Here is a 23,760-nt window from a genome sequence, read left to right as displayed (position 1 = left end):
CTGATAAATTCAACTGCATTTATTTCAATGCAAGAGGCCTAACAGGGAAGGCAGATGAACTCAGGGCATGGTTAGGAACACGGGACTGGGATACCATAGCAATTACAGAATTGTGGCTCAGGAATGGACAGGATTGCAGTTTAATGTTCCAGGATACAAATGCTACAGGAAAGACAGAAAGTCAGGCAAGAGAGGAGGGGGAGTAGCATTTTGATAAGGGATAGCATTACACTTGTACTGAGGGAGGATACTCCTGGAAATACATGCAGAGAAGTTATTTGGGTGGAACTGAGAAGAAAGAAAGGGATGATCACCTTATCGGGATTATATTATCGACCCTCTAATAGTCAGCAGGAGATTGAGAAACAAATTTGTAAGGCGATCTCAGTTATCAAAGAATAATAGGGTGGTTACGGTAGGGGATCTTAACTTTCCATAGACTGGGACTGCCATAGTGTTAAGGGTTTAGATAGAGAGGAATTTAAGTGTGTACGAGGATATTTTCTGATTCAATATGTGGATTACTGTTACAGATTAGGCCAGACCACTCAAAACATTCTTAAGCAGGCAGCCCCAGACCATAACTATGCAACTTGTTTCGGTAAGTTACAGTGAAAATTACGCGGAGTAAGATAGCTACGTAGACTACTAGATTTTAAAACAGAAAAACGTATTCACAAAACTACACAATGAAACAACAGAATAAAGAACCCCTACAGAACTCTGCCTATCCAACTGGACTTAATTATGCTGTTCAGAGTATACGCAACAGTCCCAATAAGCAAACTCCCTATACAGGGAGGGGGAAGAGGGGGTAAAAAGAACATGCCAGAAAAAAAAAAGGAGACACAGACAGACAGAGACACAGACAGACAGAGACACAGACAGACAGAGACACAGACAGAGAGATATTCTACAAAGCTCCCTTTGAACCTCTCACCAGGTCAGATTGTACCAAAATTGCTCAGTTCAGGTCAGCTGGAGAGCTGACTACTCCCCTTTCATTATACAGTTGGCCTGAAGTCTCATTTGTCTACATATAAACAAAAGGCCCCTCAACATATAGATTTCATTTCCGTACCAAACCAGACTGATTAGAGCCCGGCCCGGTTAATTGCCCCTCTTGAAAAAGAAATCAAGGACAGAGCCTCCTTGAGCCAGGGATCAGCTTTTAGAAAAAGGGACTAGCATGTGACAGTACCAACTAGAGAAGGTGCAAAACTTGTGCTACTCCTGGGAAATAAGGCAGGGCAGGTGACTGAGGTGTTAAGTAGAGGAGCACTTTGGGGCCAGCGACCATAATTCTATTAGATTTAAAATAGTGATGGAAAAGGATAGACCAGATCTAAAAGTTGAAGTTCTAAAGTGGAGGAAGGCTGATTTTGATGGTATTAGGCAAGAACTTTCAAAAGCTGATTGGGGGCAGATATTTGCAGGTGAAGGGATGGCTGGAAAATGGGAAGCCTTCATAAATTAGATAAACGACAATCCAGAGAAAGTATATTCCTGTTAGGGTGAAAGGGAGGGCCAATAGGTATAGGGAATGCTGGATGATTAAAGAAATTGAAGGCTTAAAAAAAAGGAAGCATGTGTCAGGAATAGACAAGATAGACCGAGTGAATCCTTAAAAGAGTATAAAGGGAAATCAGGAGGGCAAAAAGGGGACATGAGATAGCTTTGGCAAACACAGTTAAGGAGAATCCAAAGGGTTTTTACAAATACATTAAGGACAAAAGGGTAACTAGGGAGAGAATAGGGCCTCAAAGATCAGCAAGGCTGCCTTTGCGTGGAGCTGCAAGAAATTTGGGGGGGGGGGGGGGGGGGGGGAGATACTAAATGAGCATTTTGCATCAGTGTTTACTGCAGAAAAGGACATGGAAGATATAGAATATAGGGAAATAGATGGTGACATATTGAAAAGTATCCATATTACAGAAGAGGAAGTGGTGGAGGTCTTGAAATGCATAAAGGTGGATAAATCCCCAGGACCTGATTAGGTGTACCCTAGAACTCTGTGGGAAGCGATTGCTGGACCTCTTGCTGAGATATTTGTATCATCAATAGTCACAGGTGAGGTGCCAGAAGACTGGAGGTTGGCTAACATGGTGCCACTGTTTAAGAACAGTGGTAAGGACAAGCCAGGAAACTATAGACCAGTGAGCCTGATGTCGGTGGTGGGCAAGTTGCTGGAGGAAATCCTGAGGGACAGGATGTACCGGTTTTTGGAAAGGCAAGGACTGATTAAAGATAGTCAACATGGCTTTGTGAGTGGGAAATCATGTCTCACAAACCTGATTGAGTTTTAAGTAGTAGTAACAAAGAGGATTGATGAGGACAGAGCAGTGGACGTGATCTAAATGGACGTCAGTAAGGCATTCGCTAAGGTTCCTCATGGGAGACAGGTTAGCAAAGGTAGATCTCATGGAATACAGGGAGAACTAGCCATTTGGATACAGAACTGGCTCAAAGGGTAGAAGACAGAGTGGTGGAGGGTTGCTTTTCAGCCCTGAGACCTGCGACTAGTGGAGAGCACAAGGATCGGTGCTGGGTCCTCTACTTTTTGTCATTTATATAAATGATTTGGATGTGACCATAAGAGGTATAGTTAGTAAGTTTACAGACGATACCAAAATTGGAGGTGTAGTGGATAGCGAAGAAGGTTACCTCAGATTACAGCAGGATTTTGATCAGATGGGCTGAGAAGTGGCAGATGGAGTTTAATTTAGATAAATGCGAGGTGCTGCATTTTGGGAAAGCAAATCTTAGCAGGACTTATACACTTCATGGTAAGGTCCTCGGGGGTGTTGCTGAACAAAGAGACCTTGGAGTACAGGTTCATTGCTCCTTGAAAGTGGAGTCACAGATAGATAGGATAGTGAAGACGGCGTTTGGTATGCTTTCCTTTATTGGTCAGAGTATTGAGTATAGGAGTTGGGAGGTCATGTTGTGGCTGTACAGGACATTGGTTAGGCCACTGTTGGAATATTGCGTGCAATTTTGGTCTCCTTCCTTCGGAAGGGTGTTGTGAAATTTGAAAGGATATTGCCAGGTTTGGAGCTCTCAGGAGCGTCAGACGCTGAGGGGTGACCTTAGAGAATTACAAAGGTATGAAGGGCATGGATAGGATAAATAGACAAAGTCTTTTCCCTGGGGTGGGGCACTCCAGATCTAGAGGGCATAGGTTTAGGGTAAGAGGGGAAAGATATAAAAGAGACCTAAGGAGCAAAGTTCCCACTCAGAGGGTGATCCATGTATGGAATGAGCTGCCAGAGGAAGTGGTGGAGGCTAGTACAATTGTGACATTCAAAAAGGCATCTGGATGGTTATATGAATAGGAAGGGTTTGCACGGTTTATGGACAAGCTATCTGGTCAGCAAGGATGAGTTGGACCAAAGGGTCTGTTTCAATGCTGTACATCTCTCTATGACTAAGTCCATCTGCTACAGTTTTGTTGACTTAATTCAGCAAGATTTATTTGCAATTTGATGCTCCTGCTGACACATTAGTATACCATTAATCTCTGTATTCAACTCGGTGTATATAGAATTGGACAGCACTCACAATGATAGACGTGGTTGTGTTAAGTTAGTGCTGGAGTTCTCAGTATCCACAAACTCTGACAGACATAAAAGGGTTCATACTTCCAATTGCTATGTACACTACATTGGCATCATGTATCTAGAAGCTCCCCAATATACGTTCAACTTAAGCCCTTAGCATATGTAATTATGAAGTTCTCAACATTGAGCAACTTCCATTAGACAATTGGGTTTGATTAATTTTGAAGTCTCAAGCTTGCACTGAATAGAGGAAACATAAAGCTATTCCTTATGGATAAGGCACTAACCAAAGTTAGTTTAAACAAGTTGTGGGTATGTTTATGCAACTATATTTTATGCAAGAATAAAACACATTCATGATTTAAAAATAGATGTTGCACTTTGCACAGTAATTAAATCCTTTACAGATGTTAGTGCAAATGTTTAATCTGTGAGAAAAAACATTTTTTTTATTATGCATGGATCACTGCCAAAAAAGATGCTGAATAACATTCCCCAAATGAAATGTGAAATTTCAGTTCATACCTCAGCTTTGGCAAGGTCAACACATTAGTTTGTTTCTCCACTTACAGTTGTCCACGGGATAAACATGACTGGTTTTAAAATTGCATCTAGATAATATAGCTTTCCTTTTTGTATGCTGGTCCTGCAAAAAGCAGGACAATGTGACATTTGGGGGGGAGGACAGTGTGTTAAATACTGATCTAATAACCTAAAGACAGACCCAGAAAAGTTGTAGCACATGGACTGCAGCAGTTCAAGATGCTGCTCACCACCAATTTCACATGGACGATTAGACAGAGTAATAAATTACTGAAAAAATTGGACACAACTCAAAAATATTCTTAGAAGCCCATCATTATGGAGACTAGCACATGAAAATGAAGAAATCTGAATAAACAAAAAAAAACTCAGACTAATTGGGTAGCCTGATAAAGATTTTTCACATCCTTGTCTACTGATTGAACTTACTCAGATTGGCTGAAGACTTCAACTTAAAGTTTTGATGATGAATAATCAGAAATAAGCAGCAGAGAATCGTCACCTGCTCAAAAGTAAAATGATTTAATTGCAGATGAATTGAGTGTTTAATACAGGAGAGTTTGGATATTTTTAAAAGCAGAGGTAGATAGATTCTTGTCAAACAAGGGAGCAGAAAGGTATCGGGCTGGGAAAAAAAATGGAGGTTTGAGGTTACAGATTATTCATCTTATTGAAGAGTTGAATAGGCTCAAGGGGTCAAATGGCCTACTCTTGCTCTTTGTTCACAAGCTTGTATGTTTAGCACCTGTCAACGATGCAAAGGCATGAACATATACAACATAAAACCTTGCTCATTAAAAACAATCGCAAAGCCAGATTTTTAAAACCTGATAGCTTGCAATCTTGGTATTAGTGGCAAATTAATTTTAAAAATCTGTCTGCCTTCACATGCTAAAATTCAAGACTATGAATGAATTACCATACATGCGGCATAATTCTACTTATTGTTTCAACAGGACAATTAATTTGTTACAATATAGAGGTGCAAGTATTAAGGAAGCACAAATAGAACACAATAAAATACTGATTTCTCCATTAAATGCAGGGAACATGAAATTAATGCACAGATGACATGACAGAAAAACACTGAACATTAAAGAACCACCTACCTTGTCGACCTTTTGGATGTTCTCCTGGTTCATTGGCTTTTTCATGTCCTTTCCCACCGTGGTGATCAAAAGGATTTGAAAAGGCTTGGCCAGCTGGGAAGTGTAGAGCTTGATTAGGTGGTGGCTGCATAGCAGGCTCCTTGGCTAAATGATGTACTGGTTTCCCTTGATGTTGTCTATCCAGAACTGTATTGGTACAGTTAAAGGAGAAACAAAATCACAATGAGGAATTCATTTATTCTGAGGAGTTATCGTAAACAATTTCCAGTTCAAAATGAGAACATTTTTGCAGAGATTCAATTATGGAATAATGACTGTTTGTCTTTTGTATTCCCTGTTACACATAAAAACACCAAGGAAAGAAAATGTAAGTTACTGTTTTGCTATGCACAATTCACCACTATGTCACGATACAACTCATTACCACTGGTATTTTAACAGTTCCGACGCAGTTGGGTTTACAATTATCAAGAATAGATTTTCAAACATTAACTGATCTGAAGACTATAATATCTACAATCAAGACATTCACATGTACACAAACAGCATGCATGAAAATAACCCGGTTGCCAAATTTAGGTCAGGACCTGGAAACCACTCTATCCTATCCATAATTTGCACAATCAGAAGACATTTACTTTCAGAGGCTACATCACAGATGGTGAAAAGTCAAGATGCTCTTTGCAGCTAATACTGGAGAAAGCCCTCAAATGAAAGATTAGCAAATGTATATGATCACTGTGCAATTCATAACCAGAAAATCTCAATTAGTACATACTGCAAAACCAAAAAGCCCAAAGCAATTAGATTTATAATCTACTTCTTACATTCAAACTCTCTTTTTTATACAAAGCTCCAGTGTTGAGAACAAATTGTTTAAATGCTCAATTTAGATTTTAGGATTGTTGGAAATGCTATTATGATCATTCTAACAATTGAGTTTGGTGCATGTTTGAGAAGGCTACAACAGTGAGCACAATTATCTTCATTGAGGCACCATCAATGATTTGACAACCTTCTACAAGTTAACTCAACCAAAGTGTTTCTTAATATAAAAAGCTAATATTATAACTTCAGCTAGTTTTTCTCTGATAACCTTATTTCAGCTGCTGAGTGACCTTCCATCTCAAGAAACTGACATGTTCAAGCTTATTTGCTACAATAAGTATTGCAGAAGTTTGAAATTCAAATCTCATTTTAAAGGAAGAATGTTTCCATAATAACCAATATTATTACTGACAATTACAGATAAAATTCCTGAGACAAGCCATGAAATAGAAAGCAAAGTTTCACAGATGCAAAATTTTGAATGATTTCATATGGCATTTAATGTCAAATCCCAAGGACCACAGTAACACTGCAACACAGAATTCCAAAACCCTAAAAGACTTTTTGTTTTAAATTTTGTACAGTCTGAATCTCAACATGAGTGTTACCCCATGAGAGAGGATAGCTAGCTCAATTGTGAGATTGCTACCTTGCAGTTCAAAACTGCAACAGTACAAGCTCAATTTCTGTTCAAGTTGAGATAGACTTGGCACTTGCCTCCTTCCCCTGTCCCAGTCAGGGAAAGGGAATGGCAAACCACCAGAGAAAAACTTCAAACAAAATAGACAGGACGACAAACATTTGAAAGCTCAGATTTTCAATTTGAGCCCTATGCATGGCAATAGATGGACAGCCACATCACAGGAACTTGAAGCTGGCACAGGTACTTTAGTCCTTCTTGCCAGGGTCCAGTTCCCCAATGATGGCCATGCTAAAAAAAACAGAACAGGCTTATTTTATGTTGTTGAGAATGTATGCTGCAAAATCGGTGGGGGCAGTTAGGGTGATGTAGATGGCAGTGCATTTAGAGTCAGGGTCAGATTTACAGCATGGAAACAGTCCCTTCAGTCCAACCTGTCCATGCTGACATATCCCAAACCCAATCTCGTCCCACCTGCCAGCACCCGGCCCATATCCCTCCAAACCCTTCCTATTCATATACCCATCCAAATGCCTCGTAAATGTTGCAATTGTACCAGCCTCCACCACTTCCTCTGGCAGCTCATTCCACACCTGTACCACCCTCTGCGTGAAAAAGTTGCCCCATAGGTCTTTCCCCTCTCACCCTAAACCTATGCCCTTTAGTTCTGGACTCCCCGACCCCAGGGAAAAGATTTTGTCTAATTACCCTATCCATGCCCCTCATGATTTTGTAAACCTCAATAAGGTCACCCCTCAGCCTCCGACGCTCCTGGGAAAACAGCCCCAGCCTGTTCAGCCTCTCCCAACAGCTCAAATGCTCCAACCCTGGCAACATCCTTGCAAATCTTTTCTGAATCCTTTCAAGTTTCACAACACCTTTCCAATAGGAAGGAGACCAAATTGCACACAATATTCCTACAGTGGCCTAATCAATGTCCTGTACAGCCGCAACATGACCTCCCAACTCCTGTACTCAATACTCTGACCAATAAAAGAAAGCATACCAAACGCCCTCTTTACTATCCTATCTACCTGCGACTCCACTTTCAAGGAACTATGAACCTGCACTCCAAGGTCTCTTTGTTCAGCAACACTCCCCAGGACCTTAGCATTAAGTGTGTACGTCCTGCTAAGATGTGCTTTCTCAAAATGCAGCACCTCGCATTTATCTGAATTAAACTCCATCTGCCACTTCTCAGCCCATTGGCCTTGATTGAATATTGTGTAGCAGGTTCTACCACAGGAAACAGTGTACCAACAAGCACAACTCAGGCTGCATTGGGATAGTGCTTTCTATAAAATGTTACTTTAGACCACTGTCACTGTCAGCAAGTTCATGCTGACCCTATGAACTGTGACAACAACATTGCTACAGTAAGTTAGAAACATGCACATAGAACTTCTAACGCAACTTACTTACCATTTTGAGGAGATAAAATACAAAACAATCCAAAAGGTTTGTATACCTACCTGGTTGGTGATTCTGAGATTCTCCAATTTCATCTGCTCTAACGTGAAGATTTTCATCTGCTGTGTCATTTGGCTCCTCTTGTTCTACAGGACTTGGCACATTCACAACAAATGATCTCCCAGGTTTTGCAACATTTTGTTCATCAAATGATAGAGCCTGGTTTGGAGGGGGAGCCTGCATCACTGGGCCCCTCTCAAAATGACGGACAGGTTTCATTCCAGTCTCCACATTCAATTTGTCCCCAAGAATCCCACCACCCCTCGACCCTGGTTTCTCAACTTCTTCAAGCAGCAATTTGTTTCTCTTGTGATCTAAGGAGAAGATAAATGAAAATAACTCATTTCTACCTTACCATATACATTTAAGACTTTAATGTAAGGGGTTAGCCCTTCTTCCCCATAACCCACAATCCAATGTTAAAAATATGGCTGATATCCTTGTGAATGAAGGCAACACACCTCAACCACATTCCTTTAATGCTGCCTTAGGACTTGGAAAACCCAAACCTCTCAACTGTCCAATTCTCCAGGTGACAAAACTATGATGGAGATAGGTAGAAATGACAAGTTTAGGTTTGCAGATTTGGGAAAATGCTTTGACTTGCACTTCCAGAGCCCAGTATAAAAGTTCAGCCCACCAATACTGAACAATAGGGTGACAAAAACAATTTGATAGTGGCACAAAACGATATTAAGACTTCTATGGATAGGAGAATCAGGTATTCTGAATTGTCTTCTTTATAAGTATCTTGTGATCTTATAAAAACAGCATGAATTTCTTTGTATGATTTTAACAACATCAACTACTTCTAAAATATTACCACAAGGTGGCACTGCAAATGCAGTTTTTTGCAACAATGGCTTATGCAGGTAGTTGCATCTGCTGATGCCCAAGAGGATGTGCAGCAGATAATGTCAAACAGGATTTTGTTTAAAAAAATTAAAAGCTAACAATCAAAAATTAAAAGAACTGAATGAAAATATACATTGATAAAATATACCAAAGTAGTTTAATTTTTAAGCCAGCTTTTTAATTACATATGCATTTATACAGAATTTTAAAAAATAGGTCTGCAGTCTGCAATTGTTGGCAGATCATCAGTGTCATCAAGTGCAGTGTTTCGGCTAGATTTTGTAATGATCCAATCATTATCGTTAGCCAGTCTGTTCTCATTAAGATGTTTCAGACAAATAGGCAATGCAGTATGGTTTGAGAGCTTTCACAAGCTAGATGTTGAGCAGCAAGATGCAGAATCTGATCTATTCTCCACTTAAAGACCAATTATTACCAAGTCTCTGTTTTTGTGTGCCTATGCAAAAGCATATGAATCAACCAAAAGAAGGGGAAACAGGGAAACCAAAATAAAAGTGGAGTTTGAAAGGAGGAAGTAGCATTGAAAAAAGTGTTGGGGTTTACAATGATGTCATCTATTGACCGGCTTCTACTCTTTGAAAGAGGTGAAAAATGCAGAGATACACACTGGGCAGTCCAACTACAGTCACACATGATTAGGAGGTGCCGGTGTTGGACTGGGGTGTACAAAGTTAAAAATCACAACACCAGGTTATAGTCTTAACAGGTTTATTTGGAAACACTAGCTTTCGGAGCACTGCTCCTTAATCAGGTGGTTGTGGAGTACAAGATCATAGGACACAATTTATAGTAAAAGTTTACTGTATGTAACAAATTATATATTGAAAAAGACTGGAACTTTTAAGTCTCTCATCTTTTAGAATGTTAAAAATCACAACACCAGGTTATAATCCAACAGGTTTACTTGGAAGCATTAGCTTTCAGAGCACTGCTCTTTCATCAGGTCATCACAACAACCTGATGAAGAAGCAGCGCTCCAAAAACTAGTGCTTCTAAATAAACCTGTTGGACTATAATCTGATGTTGTGATTTTTAAACTTTGTCCACCCCAGTCCAACACCCGCATATCCAAATCTTCTAGAGTGACCATGCTGGTTTCAGTTCTTTCACATGTAAATTCCAGAGCTTTCTTAAAGTTACATTCTCAAGTGAACTTGAACAATAGGTGTCATGTTGGCCCACATAATGCACTGAAGGCATGAGGTGCCCTGTGTGAGGCTGTCTTTGCCCCAATGTTCAGACTGATTTTAATCTTAAAAAAAAGGGATTTACAGAATCTTACATGGATTCATGCAGTTTTTGAGCAAAATAAAATGTAATTCTGCAAGTACAAATTCACCCCACACACTCTTGTGCATGCGCATATGGGTATGTGTGTTCTATTCTGAATAACGATGGCTCCTTTATCTGCTGGTTTGATGACAATTTTGTGATTGGTTTTAAGAGCATGGATGGCGTTGCACTGTGATCAGGTGATGTTTTGCTCTACTTTGTGGGTGTTTCTGATTAATCTGGCATTTATATACTTCCTGACAGTTTGAGCATACATGTCATTCCCACACACACAGAACATACACCCCTTTACACTCTCACAGACACTCAGAGCCCACTCCCCACCCACCCAACCACCCTCTTCCCCCGTTTTTAAGCATAGCAAAGTGAGATCATAGAATTGGCTTTAGCAGACAGGAGTCTAAGGAAATCCAGCTCAATCTGGATCAATCAGGAAGGGGCTGCATAAAAATGTAGAACTTTGTATGTTTACTCCTATTCAACCATCTAAGAATACTTGGAAAATTGTATGTGTGTTCTGGTTCTCTCATTATACATACCAATCAAAAGATCCACCGGTTTAGCATGTTCATTTTCTTCTATCCCAGGCATGCCAGCATCATCATCTGCTTTACCTGGATCTGTAAATACAGCAGTGAAACTATAGCAGCACAAAAAAATGTTTAAAAACAATAATTTAATTGCAAAACCTTGATCAACCTGAAGGGATTCTGGAAATAATTCCAAAAGCAAATATATTTGTAAGTAATGCTGACAAGGCTACATATATTGTCCATCCATAATTGCCCTGAGGGTGCAAATATGGGTCGTCTTCTTGTAAGGATGCAGAGAGATGTTGCTGCAGCTAAGAATAAAGTCTTTGAGCATTACAAACCAGATGGAGGTGGTTTCAGATGACAGGTTTTTCTTGCATTCTACCAAGGAATATAACAGCTTTGCTGAAAGTATCCTCAGGTTATCAAGTTGAATGCAATTACAAACAAACATGAACTCCAAAATTAAAACCTCTTTAAAAAAGATAATGCTTGCAAAGAGGAACTCAACTTCCCTGAACTGAAAGTACGTTTTATTTGGGACACCATTTTGGAGTAGGAAAATGTAGTGAGGTGAAGCATAGCAAATAACAAAAAGTGTATTTGGTTTGAAATCAAAAAGGTAAAGAGTCACAGATTATGGAAGAGACCAAAAACTGACAAGTGGTATGAGCATCAGATAAACAGGAATGTAGAGTAATTAGATTAGCTATAATCTTATTGAATGGTTCAGCTATTGATGGCTTATTGCTGCTCCTTGCATATGGACATTAAAATTAGAAGAACTGAATTAGTGTTGCAAGGGAGAACAGCTGATCATGCCTCAACTAATTCTCAATATTGTAGTAATCCGATTAGCAGACAGTAAAATCTAGTAGGAAACAATCAAAATACACTAATAAAAGGTAGGAGATCATTAGAACATGCATAGTTCACATTTATAGATTGGAGAGTCATATTTAACTTAAATTTTCTGTTCCCAGATGTAGTGGAACATGGACTTAGGTTATGTGAAATTGAATCTTCAAACAGTAAGTCATTTGAAACCAAAAGTACTGAAAGACTTAAATGGATTAACAAATTTCTGAACCCACAACTGGTTCACAAATGTCTCTCAAGGAAGGAAGTCTACTGTCCTTACCTGATCTGGCTTAAATGTGACACCAGACCCACAGTAACATGCTGATTTTTAACTGCCCTCAGAATGATACAGCAAACCACACAGTTGAACTGGAAACTGCTAAAAGGCCTCAAGAAAGGAATTAAACAAGGAAGCTTACTATACAAAGCATGTTATTAAATTTGAAAGGGCTCAGAAAATGTTTACAAGTATGTTGTCAGGACAGGAGGGTTTGAGTTAAAGAGGAGAAGCTGGATAGGCTGGGAGTTTTTGTTCTCCCTACAGCGTAGGAGGTTGAAGGGTGACTGCATAGAGGTTTATAAAATGAGGGGCCCAGATAAGGTGAATAGCAAAAAAGTCATTTCCTTAGTGTGTGGGAGTTCATATTTTTAAGATGAGAGGAGAAAGATTTGAAAGGGACCTGAATAGCAACTTCTTCCACATAGAGGGTGGTATGTATGGAATGAATACCAGAGGCACACAGTTACAACATTTAAAATATATTTGGACAGCTACACTAATAGGAAAGGTTTAGAGGAACATGGGCCAAACCTAGGTAAATGGGACTAGTTCAGTTTGGAAAACCTGGCTGGCATGGACGGGTTGGACCAAAGGGTCTGTTTCCATGCTGTGTGACTCTAAGACCACTTGTCACCAATCTAAGCATAAAAGCAACAGCAAATGCAACCCAATCAACCCTGCAATGAGCTCCTAATCAACATCTGCTGTCTAATGCCAACATTTGGACAACTGTCTTAGACTAGTCAAGAAACATCTCAGACATCTACAACACTAAGGAGTAGCCATTCTGCCCATGTTTGTGCACGCCAGAGACCTCACTACATTAACCCCATTTTCCAGCTCTTGGTCCATTGCCCTGAAGATTATAGAAATGCAAGTGAACAGATAAGTACCGTTCAAATAAAATGAGTCTTTGACTTAACTACTCTTTCACGCAGTGAGTTCCAGATTCCACCGACTCAATTTTTCATCCACTCTTCTCTTAGCCTTCTCGACCTCTTACATTAAATCTATGATCCCTGCTTATTGATCCCTCTACCAATAGGAAAGTATCTTAATATTCACCCTACGCCCCTCACTTATATAACTCAATCAGAACCCCAATCAACATTTAAGTCTGACAGTCATATTCATAGAAACATGCCTCACTGACCACTGCCCAGACACATCCAAATGAAACAAAGTCCAGATAAGATCCAACCTTGGGTTACGATGTGACAAGTAGCATTTGCACCAGACAAGTGGCAAATGACCATATAGAGTCAAGAATTTCTCAGCTGCCTTTAAACGTGCAAACTTTTATTCTGCAGTGGTGGTGGAGGGCTGTTTTTCAGACTGGAGGCCTGTGACCAGTGGAGTGCCACAAAGATTGGTGCTGGGTCCTCTATTTTTTATCATTTACTTAAATGATTTGGATGCGAGCATAAGAGGTACAGTTAGTAAGTTTGCAGATGACACCAAAATTGGAGATGACATCGAAGAGAGTTACCTCAGATTACAGCAGGATCGTGAACAGATGGGCCAATGGGCTGAGAAGTAGCAGCTGGAGTTTAATTCAGATAAAAGCAAGGTGCTGCATTTTGGGAAAGCAAATCTTAGCAGGACTTATATACTTATTGGTAAGGTCCTATGGAGTTTTGCTGAGAAAGAGATCTTGGAGTGCAGGTTCATAGCTCCTTGAAAGTAGAGTCACAGGTAGATAGGATAGTGAAAGCAGCATTTGGTATGCTCTCTTTTATTGGTCAGAGTATTGAGTACAGAGGTTGGGAGGTCATGTTGTGGCTGTACAGGACATTCATTATGCCACTGTTGAAATATTGTATGCAATTCTGGTCTCCTTCCTATCGGAAAGATGTTGTGAAACTGGAAAGGATTCAGAAAAGATTTACAAGGATGTTGCCAGGGTTGGAGGATTTGAGCTAAAGGGAGAGGCTAGGGCTGTTTTCCCTGGAGTGTCAGAGGCTGAGGTGTGGCCTTATAGAGGTTTACAAAATTATGAGGGGCATGGACAGAGTAAATAGGCAAAGTCTTTCCCCTGGGGTCGGGTAGCCAGAACTGGAGGGCATAGGTTTAGGGTCAGAGGGGAAAGATATAAAAGAGACCTATGGGGCAACTGTTTCACGCAGAGGGCAGTACATGTATGGAATGAGCTGCCAGAGGAAGTGGTGGAGGCTAGTACAATTGCAACATTTAAAAGGCATTTGGATGGGTATATGAATAGGAAGGGTTTGCAGGGATATGGGCCAGGTGCTGGCAGGTGGGACTAGATTGGGTTGGGATATCTGGTCAGCATGGACAGGTTGGACCGAAGAGTCTGTTTCCACGCTGTACATCTCTATGACGATGACTCTATGACCCCTAGACTCTCCTACAAGGGGAAACAATTTTTCTGCATTTACCCTCTCAAGTCCCCCAAGACTCTTATGTTTCAATAAGGTCACCTTATTCTTCTTTTATGAAGACAGGCTCAACCTACTCAACCTCTCCTCCTAGTGAACCTTTTTTAGACTACTTGCAATGCCAATATCTTTTTTCTTCGGCAAGAGTCACTCCTTCCACTGCCAAAGCACAGTGACAGTAATCAGTTAGCATGGGGGTCAGTTAGCTCAATTGGCTGGATGACTGGTTTTTAATGCAGAGCAACACCAACAGGGCTCAACTCTTGCACTGGCTGAGGTTTCCATGAAAGACTCTCCTTCTCAACCTCTCTTCTCGCTACAGGCATGGTGATTCTCAGATTATACCACCCCCAGTGAGAGACAGCAGCCATATGATATGGTAAAACCTTAGGTCTTTTACTATCTACAACAGATATGGCAGAAATTCAACAAGGATCCTTACCGCTATCATCCTGAAAGTTAAGGACAGTAGATAGAATGGAAACATCACCTCCTGTGAGATCCCCACGAAGCCATTCACCATCCTGATTTGGAAATATACTGCCATTGGGTTAAAAATATAATGGCTCCCTGCAACAGCACCATGGATGCACCTACACCAACTGAACTGCAACAGTTTAAGAAGGCAGCATCACCATTACAAGGACAACTAGGAATGGTCAATAAGTGCTTGCTCAGCCAGCAATGCTAACATCTCCTGAATTTTTCTTAAAAACAAAAAGGCCCATTTCAACAGATGTTTCAAAAACATATTCAAAGAGAGTATCAGATCACACATCAAAGCAAGTCAAACTGGCATGAATTTTCCCTTTTGAATTTCCTTTAGCCTAAAATAAGGGGTTAGAATATGGTGAGTGTTATGGCTAGACCAGACCACCTCAAATGCTCTAGATCCTACCTTTTCCTCATTATAAAGGTAAGTGAAAGGTATTGCTTTCCAGATGCAGTTTGATTGGTCAAACTACTTGACATTAATCAAAACACATTTTAATCGTACACTATAGTTAAAATACAAAAAGAAATTGGAACAACTACTTTATTTGAAGACTTAACAGAATAATAAACTAACTACTAAACAGTAACGGTCCCAATATATTAACATCCCATAAACATACCCATGACAAAGGCAGATTCAGAACAACAGAACCTCATGTAATTCTAGCAGCAGTAGTAAAGGCATCAAGAGAAAACTCAGTTGCAGGGAGAGATGTACTGCAGCTTCTACCCAGCTTCAAAACCTAGCAACAACCACTACTGAAATCTAAACTAAAAATTCTGGTTCTGTGGGAGCCTGTCCAGGCTGCTTCTATTTTTCCATCTTTTAAAAAAACCTTAAGGCTTCACAAGCTGTTTATTGGATTCAAATAGACAGCTTCACACTGCTGTCATAAAACCTCAAAAAACATAAAACAGGACAAAATACATCTCTTAAAAGCCATAGTATCATCACATGACTGTACACGAAAAACATTCTAAGCTGCCATTTGAAATTTGTAAGAAGTGAAATAAAATAAACAAAATTTGGCTTTTATTTAAAAATATATTGCTTCCAAGAATGCAGACTGCAAAGTTATAGTACTATAAATTGCTTAATATTTTATTTCAAGACCATCAAGATTGGACCCAGATTTCTCAGCAGAAATATCATCAACACTTTGCTTAAATTGTGCAAGGTAAAAAAGTTATACCAGAGTAATAGCTCAATATTCAATTTCCCAAAGCAAAGTGATAAAACAAACAATTCACATCCCAGAGGCAAATTGGTCTTCATCTATCAAATCAGGGTATTCAGTAACTTGCTTATCTGCACTTCAATTGCTAGGTTACATAATGACAATTTACAAGCTTTTCTTACTTAGTAATCTCTTGCCATCATCTCGGTGAGGCTGCAGTTGGTTTCCTCCATTAAGATTAATGTTAAGTTTATTACTTTCAGAAGTCTGCTTCTCAAGATTTATTTTGGCTTTGTTGTAATCCCAGTCAGATTTCTGGCGATTATTCACTTCCTCATTCTCCTCTCTGGACTGTGAAATTTAAGCAAATAGAAATAGCAGGTGGATTAAATGCAGAGGAACATTAGCCGGCATAAACAATGCACTAGGCTACTGCTCAAAAGATCAACCTTCACTGACTGCAGCAACTGTTGGTCAAGGTCATCATTACAACCTCAACGCCCTGCATCTTCCACTTAGGCTCCGAGGATATTAAGGAAATGCTACTAACACAAGGGATCAATGAGCCTCAAAACTGGCTTCTTTATAAATCAGATAGCGTGCAGAGTATGAAGTTGGAAATCTTGACTTCCAGGAACATGCAATGAATTTTCAGCAAAGCAGTAATATACCACAACTAATAGCTGAAAGAATGGATCAGAAACAAAACTCGACATCAATAGAGATAAGATTCAGACATACAAAGAATAGAATTCATTCACTTTGCAATTAAATTCAAAACTTCTGAAGTGACACAAGGTAGGGGTCATGCCTTTGGACTCGTAAACCAAAAGATTATCTGAAGACATGAATTCTGATTCCATTGTAAAAGCTGGGGAATTGAAATGCAACTAAGTCAAGAGTTCTCGAATTTAAAAAAACTTGCAATGTGATCACAAATTACTTATTATTGTAAAATTTTAACTAGCTCTTTAGAGAAAGAAATTTGTCACCCTTACCCAGTCTGGTTTGAGAGACTCCTGACCTATAGATGATCTAATTGTCCTCAAATGCTTAACAAGCCCCTTAACTCTATTCAAGTTGATGGTTCACCCTATCTTTGCAGGGCTAATAAGGGTCTTTCCAGCAATGCCTACACCCCAGGAATGAATAATTTGAAAAGTTATAGTTCTACCTAAAAGTCAGCTTCTATGTCCATGAATGGCCAGCTAATTTATTAGGCCTCATCACTAATGCTAATTCCGGAAACTTCAGCCAATTCCAATAGTCAATCAAGCATTGCTGGGTGGATTACTAACAGATAAAACTGTCCTATGAACCAAAATTAATGAGAAAAGTAATTTGGGCCTGAATATGTTGAGGTCTTACATGAACAACAGATTCACCAGTTTCCTCGGCTCTCTAACAAGAAGGGGCCAGATATTTTACTCAGTTTTACAAACACATTGATTTGATTTGGAAACAAAGAGACTGAGAGTCTATCACAGTTCAGTGCAAAGTGCAAAACCTTTTACTCCTCAGCCTGTTCAATCACTCAATGATCTTTGAATGCTTATGGTCTGCCTGTATTGCATGCAAAACAAAAACTTTTCACTGTACCTAGGTACATGTAACAACAAATAAATCAAAAGAAACTCCATAACTCCGGACATAATATTTAGATACATATATACAGATGAATTTGACAGATTAATTAAGAGTTTTCAGAAACATTATCTGATATAAATATTTACCAATATTGAGAACACAATACTGAATAGTGTCCCAAAAATGCAGTGCAGCTTACCTGGTTTTGTTTATTTGAATCTTCATGCTTTGTTGGCTGGTTATGCACTTTCCCTAAAGTCTTCAACTTCTCGTCACATTGTTCCTTCAGTGCCCTGATCTGTTGACCACATTGCAGGCTGCAAGAGAACAAAAGATCAATAAGCAATACATAGGAAACAGCAAATTACACTTTTAAAGCTGTTCAGATACAAGAAGGTAGTTCAATTATTTTGCTGGTTGAATTCAGGAACAAACTGGCTGATATGACAATAAACACCAACTCAAATTAAAACTAAGGTAACAGGACAAACACACTGACAACACTGGAAACAGCAACTAAATCCATATTATATTCAAAAATAATAATTCAGATTTGTGAAGTGGCTTGTAAAGAACTAAAATTCTGATATTTGGCAATCTGAAATATGGTACCATACCACAATTGCTCAGGAATGGTCAGATAATAATTCAAGTGTCATGTTTCTGCATTTTTCAACAAGAACTTTAACTACTTTTCAGTGGTATTAACACAGAAGCAATTCTAGAAGGAAATGGATATTGGATTTATTTAATAATTACTCCTACATTGTAGTCTGCACCAAGAACTTCGCCAAAGTTATCAGAATACAATTAAGGTTTTCTACTGCTTTAAACAGATCTGTCTTTTTGTTCCACTGTTTTAAGATTATAGCATCTGTTGTTATGCAACCATTGGAATGGGAACAGAGTAAAAAAGATGCCAGCAACAGAGTGCAGCAGCTGGCAGATCTGAAATGTATTCAGCCTCACACAATGAAAGGTAATCTAGATTAAGAGTAATTCAAACCAGTAAACCATGATGCTGCAAATCAGAATTATCAGCATTTGCAGCGTAATGCAAATCTGACAAATATAACAAAATGAAAAAGGCAAAGAATAGAATTTCAAAGTATTAAAGGGAAGTTATTGTAAAATGGGTTATTTCTAGTCAAATTTTATTTTGGCACCCACTTCTTCCAGTTCACCACAAAAATAGAACCTATATTAAAATCTGTATAGGAAACCATTTTATTGTGCGAGTCATGAGTATCAAAGCAAGAAACTAAACTATTGCATTCTCTCATGAAATGTTTTGCCATATAAATTAAGTACATCAGTTAAGTGTTAATATCAGTTTCTACTAATGGTTTTAACAAGGACTAACCAAATATACTAATCACATTCAGACCTGCAATCATATTCAACTTGAAATGTTAACTGTTTCTCTCTCCACAAATCCTACCAAACCCTTCATGCACCCATCCATATACCTTTTAAAATGTTGCAATTGTATCCACTTCCATCTCTCCTCTGGCAGCTTATCGCAGTAATAAACCACTGGGTCCTAGCAGTACAGCTACAGATTTACATTTTCTCAAAAAGTAAATTCTTTTGAACTTATGCCTGTCAAATATAGTCAATCACACGCACAAAAGGTAATGAGAGATTCTGGGTGAGTCTAGGTGGCATGTTCTTCAGAGTCCGTGTGGACTTGTTGGGCTGAATGGTCTGAAAAAAAATTCTATATGCGCTCATTGCATTGTGTTAGCACATAAAAATGTTTCAATCAAGCAGGGTGCTTGTGACAAGCTTTTGGTGTGAACAGCAAGCTTGGGGACAAGGGATAGGACTCAAGAGAACAGGAAGGGCTGGGGGTGGTTCTCCACAGCAGCCATTGCTGCCTCAAAGCTTGTGACCCCAACTGGGATTCCAAACCCCACCTTGGGGGGCCGTAAAATAGGTTATTTGGAAACAAGGATGGCCATCACGGCCTGTAATGTGCAATACAGATCAGAAGCAACAACTTCTAGCTTTTATGAAGTACCTCAATAGAAATTACATTTAAATGGATGAGTATAATTCATGGGACTACAATATTTTCAAAGTCTACACTAAAAGTACACCATAATCTAACATCCTGCAAATACCTTCAAACATACACATACAATACTCAAGACAGAATAAACTCAAGTGGTGCGCAGACAACCCCCGACTGGAACTACAAATCACTTTCACATCTGGAGTAAAGCTGAAACTATTTGTGCCAATGGGCAACAGTCAAAATGTAAACTAAAATTTCAATCCAGTAACCAAATCATTAACTCTTGCAGTGCATAGTTGGTATTGCCAGGATTCAGAAAAGACAGATCAGTGAATTTTGCTGCATACCTGATTTTTTTTTTAAAAATCTGTAAATCATTACTCCTTTGAGTTCATTTTGTAAATTGACTTTTTGGCTATTTCCTTTCAAAACAAAGATCAGCACAACTGTCAACTACTTTCATTAAGAATTCCATCCATTTCATGTTTTTAATCTTACAAATTCATTTCCTTTGACTTCAGCTACAATCTTGAGCAAAGTAACTTGCTTGCACCAGTATTTTGCATGCCTACCATTTAAGGCCTCAACAGTACATTTTCTTAATTCACACCCCAGCTCCCCACCTCAACTGAAAACAAGACTATTTTATTCTTAAGTATATATTTTACTTCCTTCAAAAATTAAATGGTTTTATTATGCAAGAACCCATTTACCTGGTGGCTTTGGTATAGCATTTATAAGTAATGCTCCAAATGGTTACAAGGTCTTTAATCAAGAACCCACCATAGAAATCTGTCCACTATTCTGCCTTACACCACATCAGATTATTGAATGCCAATGCTTCCTCAAAGCACATATATTGGCATTACTTCCTTATGTTAAGAACGAATTGTTGCAATTCAATCAAATGGATATTAACTTTTGCACCAATCTTTTAATACATACAATTCAGATTCAGAGATTGACAGGTGAGAGAAAAATGTTTATTTTTACCCTTCTAAATTAGTATTTTAGGGTAAGAGGTAAATACTTAGAAGTGTCTACTTGTCTAGATTTAGATTTAGATTATATTACAGTGTGGAAACAGGCCCTTCGGCCCAACAAGTCCACACCGACCTGCCGAAGCGAAACCCACCCAGACCCCTACATTTACCCCTTACCTAACACTACAGGCAATTTAGTATGGCCAATTCACCTGACCCTGCACATCTTTGGATGGTGGGAGGAAACCGGAGCACCCGGAGGAAACCCACGCAGACACGGGGAGAACATGCAAACTCCACACAGTTAGTTGCCTGAGGCGGGAATTGAACCCGGGTCTCTGGCGCTGTGAGGCAGCAGTGCTAACCACTGTGCCACCGTGCCGCCCATCTAGTTATGTTAGCATTTTCACACCCACCCATTTTCAACTGCATTTGACCAAATGGCACTACAGAATTTTACAGATAAACGCACATTTCCACAATCATAACATATCTCAACACAACTGTTGCTTGTAGAAGTTATAAAAGAAAACAAAAAAAGTCAGCCTCACATGGACAAAATGAAAATGATACAATATCCTGAAACTATAAACAGAAATTAATATTTATTTTACACAATTACCTGCTCATAGCTAATATGTGGTTTCGTATCAAAAAGGAAGAATTGCTGTTGTCAAGGGATAAAATAAAATCATATGCATGCTCTTTTTGAATACATTTACAATGTCACTGACCACACACTCTAAACTACAAGTATACTTAGCTCATGGCTCTCTGCCAGTAAAGCCTGCTTATATATTTAGCCAAAACTAATTTTTAAAAGTTATCTTAAAAATTTGAAAAATATAAATGGAGTTATCCAAAACTAGTCAATACCAGCCTGTGTAGTAGTAATAAAACATGGTTTGAAGGGCTTGGTGCTGAAGAGCATACCATGTACAAAATTCAAATTGACTTCAGGAACAACTTCACGAAAAAAATTTGCAACCAAAAGACGACGGCTGGGAAAAAGAAAAGCTTTGAATGCACACACTGTACACAATTGGTACTTCACCTTTCATATTCAAGTTTCTTCTGCAAGGTTGTGGAGTTATTCCGGTACTCCTGTAGCTGATCATCCTGCCTTAGAAACTCTTGTCGTAACTCAGTAAGCTGCTCTGTGTAAGAAAAAAAAAATCAGCTTGACCAATTATTGCAATACTGCATCACACAGGGAAATCATTACCACAGAATAAAATCCAAGGATGCTTGCATATCAACCTGAAGTATGCACAACTTCTAAAAGCATATGAAATGAGTTAACATTTGGTGCAGTAATAGAGGCTACCACCTCCCACTGGTTTCAATGTATATTGAATGCAACCCAAATCGACTCCCTCACAGCAAAACAGCCTTCAGCGGTTGTAAAGAATAAAGGAGCATTTTGAGCATCAATGTACGGTGTGGCAGGTTAATGGTATTTAATGCTTTTAGTCTATTTTGTAATGCATCTTTTCCCTCTTATCTTTACCACCCTTAGATACACAAAGCAAAAACAAAGTACAACTCTGTAGATGCTGGAACTACTTAGCAGGTAAGGCAGTATCTGTTAAGAGAACCACATTTAACACTATTTAACAGATAATAATGATCACATAACCATTATTTGTTTGGAGTTAAAAATCACAACACCAGGTCCAACAGGTTTATTTAGAAGCACTAGCTTTCAAAACGCTGTTCCTTCATCAGGTGGTTGAGTACAAGATTACAGACTTTTGCTATAAATTCTGTGTCCTATGATCTTATACTCCACAATCACCTGATGAAAGAGCAGTGCTCCAAAAGCTAGTACTTCCACATAAACCTGTAGCATTATAACCTGGTGTTGTGTGATAGTTAACTTTGTACACCCTTGTCAAACACCAGCACCTCCAAATCATTGTTTGTTTGAGAACAGTGTGAACAGGATCCTCCCAGTTCCAGATTATTTGTTACAACCAAGTGAGAAGACATGGAACGACTCCCCTTCTTTTCCAACCCCTATTTGACTACCAGCTGGGTGCTGAAGGAAAAGGATTCACTTGCCAATTCAGTGACAGTTTACATATTGAGATTGCAAGAAACAGCTCAATTTGCTTGAATTGTTAGTCCAAAAAAGTTTTTTTCCTTGTACTAAGCCAAGGTAATACAAATATTCCCACAAATACATTCAAATTCACAAATACCAAAACAACTTATGAGGGCAGGAGAATAAATTATTTGACATCAAAATTATCTAGTAAAGATTGAAATTATATAGTTACTATACGTGATCATTTAAATCACTTGTTAGGGCATGTTGGTACTTTAGCTTCAGCATTGAGTCAGTTTAAAGTTGTGATCAAGTTGTGTTTCTTAAAAACTCTGCCTGCAACACAATGTCAAAAATTGCAGAGGGGCTTAGTTTGGAGGAGAGAGCATCAAAGGGATGTTTTGTTATTCTTTTCTAGGCAGAATAGTTCCTCCCTGGTGCTAGGACTAAAAGATTGTTATCTGAAGTCAATTTTGATCAATGCTTTGAATTGCCCATATAAACAGTTGAAAGTGAGAAGCAGTTACTACACATCTACTTACAATGAATGCACCAAGGCTACTTACAGTTCTCTCAAGTTTCAAGCTTGGAAGCAGCCAGTCTGGTAGTCAGATAACAGAAGGAACAAATTCCAGAGCCTGTTTCAACTCAACATGCCAATTCAAGGAAGGATACCACAGCCAGGGTAATTTCCCAGAGACTGAGGTATTTCTGGCATTGTTACACCTTCCTCACAAATTTACTGATAAAAAGGCATGGCCTCATAAAACCTTGTTCAGCAGGATATTAGGAAATACTCAAGAACTGTTTCTATGATCTTGCAGTACCAAGTGACAGCAAAACAGGAGTCTGTGCAACTATACTTAGTACTCAGCCACAAAGCAGTATATAAAACCAGTTTTGAAAAGAACTTCTACAGAATGCACAATTCTATAAATTTAATTGAATTCCATTTCCAGAGTAGTGGAAGGACAGCAGTTCTGAGAGGGGCCAGGCAACATATATGAAGGACCTGGGCAGTTAACATCAAGTTGTCCATCTACAACTATGACCAA

General features: G+C 39.0%; 1 protein-coding gene across 2 annotated transcripts in view; it reads right to left on the bottom strand.

Moving 5' to 3' along the window:
• Nucleotides 1–23,760, bottom strand: part of golm2 (golgi membrane protein 2) — an 83,687-nt gene that overhangs the window by 19,399 nt on the left and 40,528 nt on the right. For both annotated transcript variants that reach the window (XM_087981313.1, XM_087981314.1), the window contains exons 4-9: nt 21,710–21,812; nt 17,852–17,969; nt 16,248–16,416; nt 10,859–10,939; nt 8,153–8,464; nt 5,213–5,398 (exon numbers count right to left, since the gene is read on the bottom strand). In XM_087981313.1, the coding sequence (XP_087837439.1) occupies nt 5,213–5,398; nt 8,153–8,464; nt 10,859–10,939; nt 16,248–16,416; nt 17,852–17,969; nt 21,710–21,812 (969 nt within the window). The remainder of the gene's footprint in view (nt 1–5,212; nt 5,399–8,152; nt 8,465–10,858; nt 10,940–16,247; nt 16,417–17,851; nt 17,970–21,709; nt 21,813–23,760) is intronic.

This window comes from Chiloscyllium plagiosum, unplaced genomic scaffold (genome assembly GCF_037043375.1).
Source record: "Chiloscyllium plagiosum isolate Xiang-an unplaced genomic scaffold, Cpla_swu_hap1 HiC_scaffold_39, whole genome shotgun sequence".
NCBI classification, from domain to species: domain Eukaryota; kingdom Metazoa; phylum Chordata; class Chondrichthyes; order Orectolobiformes; family Hemiscylliidae; genus Chiloscyllium; species Chiloscyllium plagiosum.
This window is presented reverse-complemented; position numbering and strand designations above follow the sequence as displayed.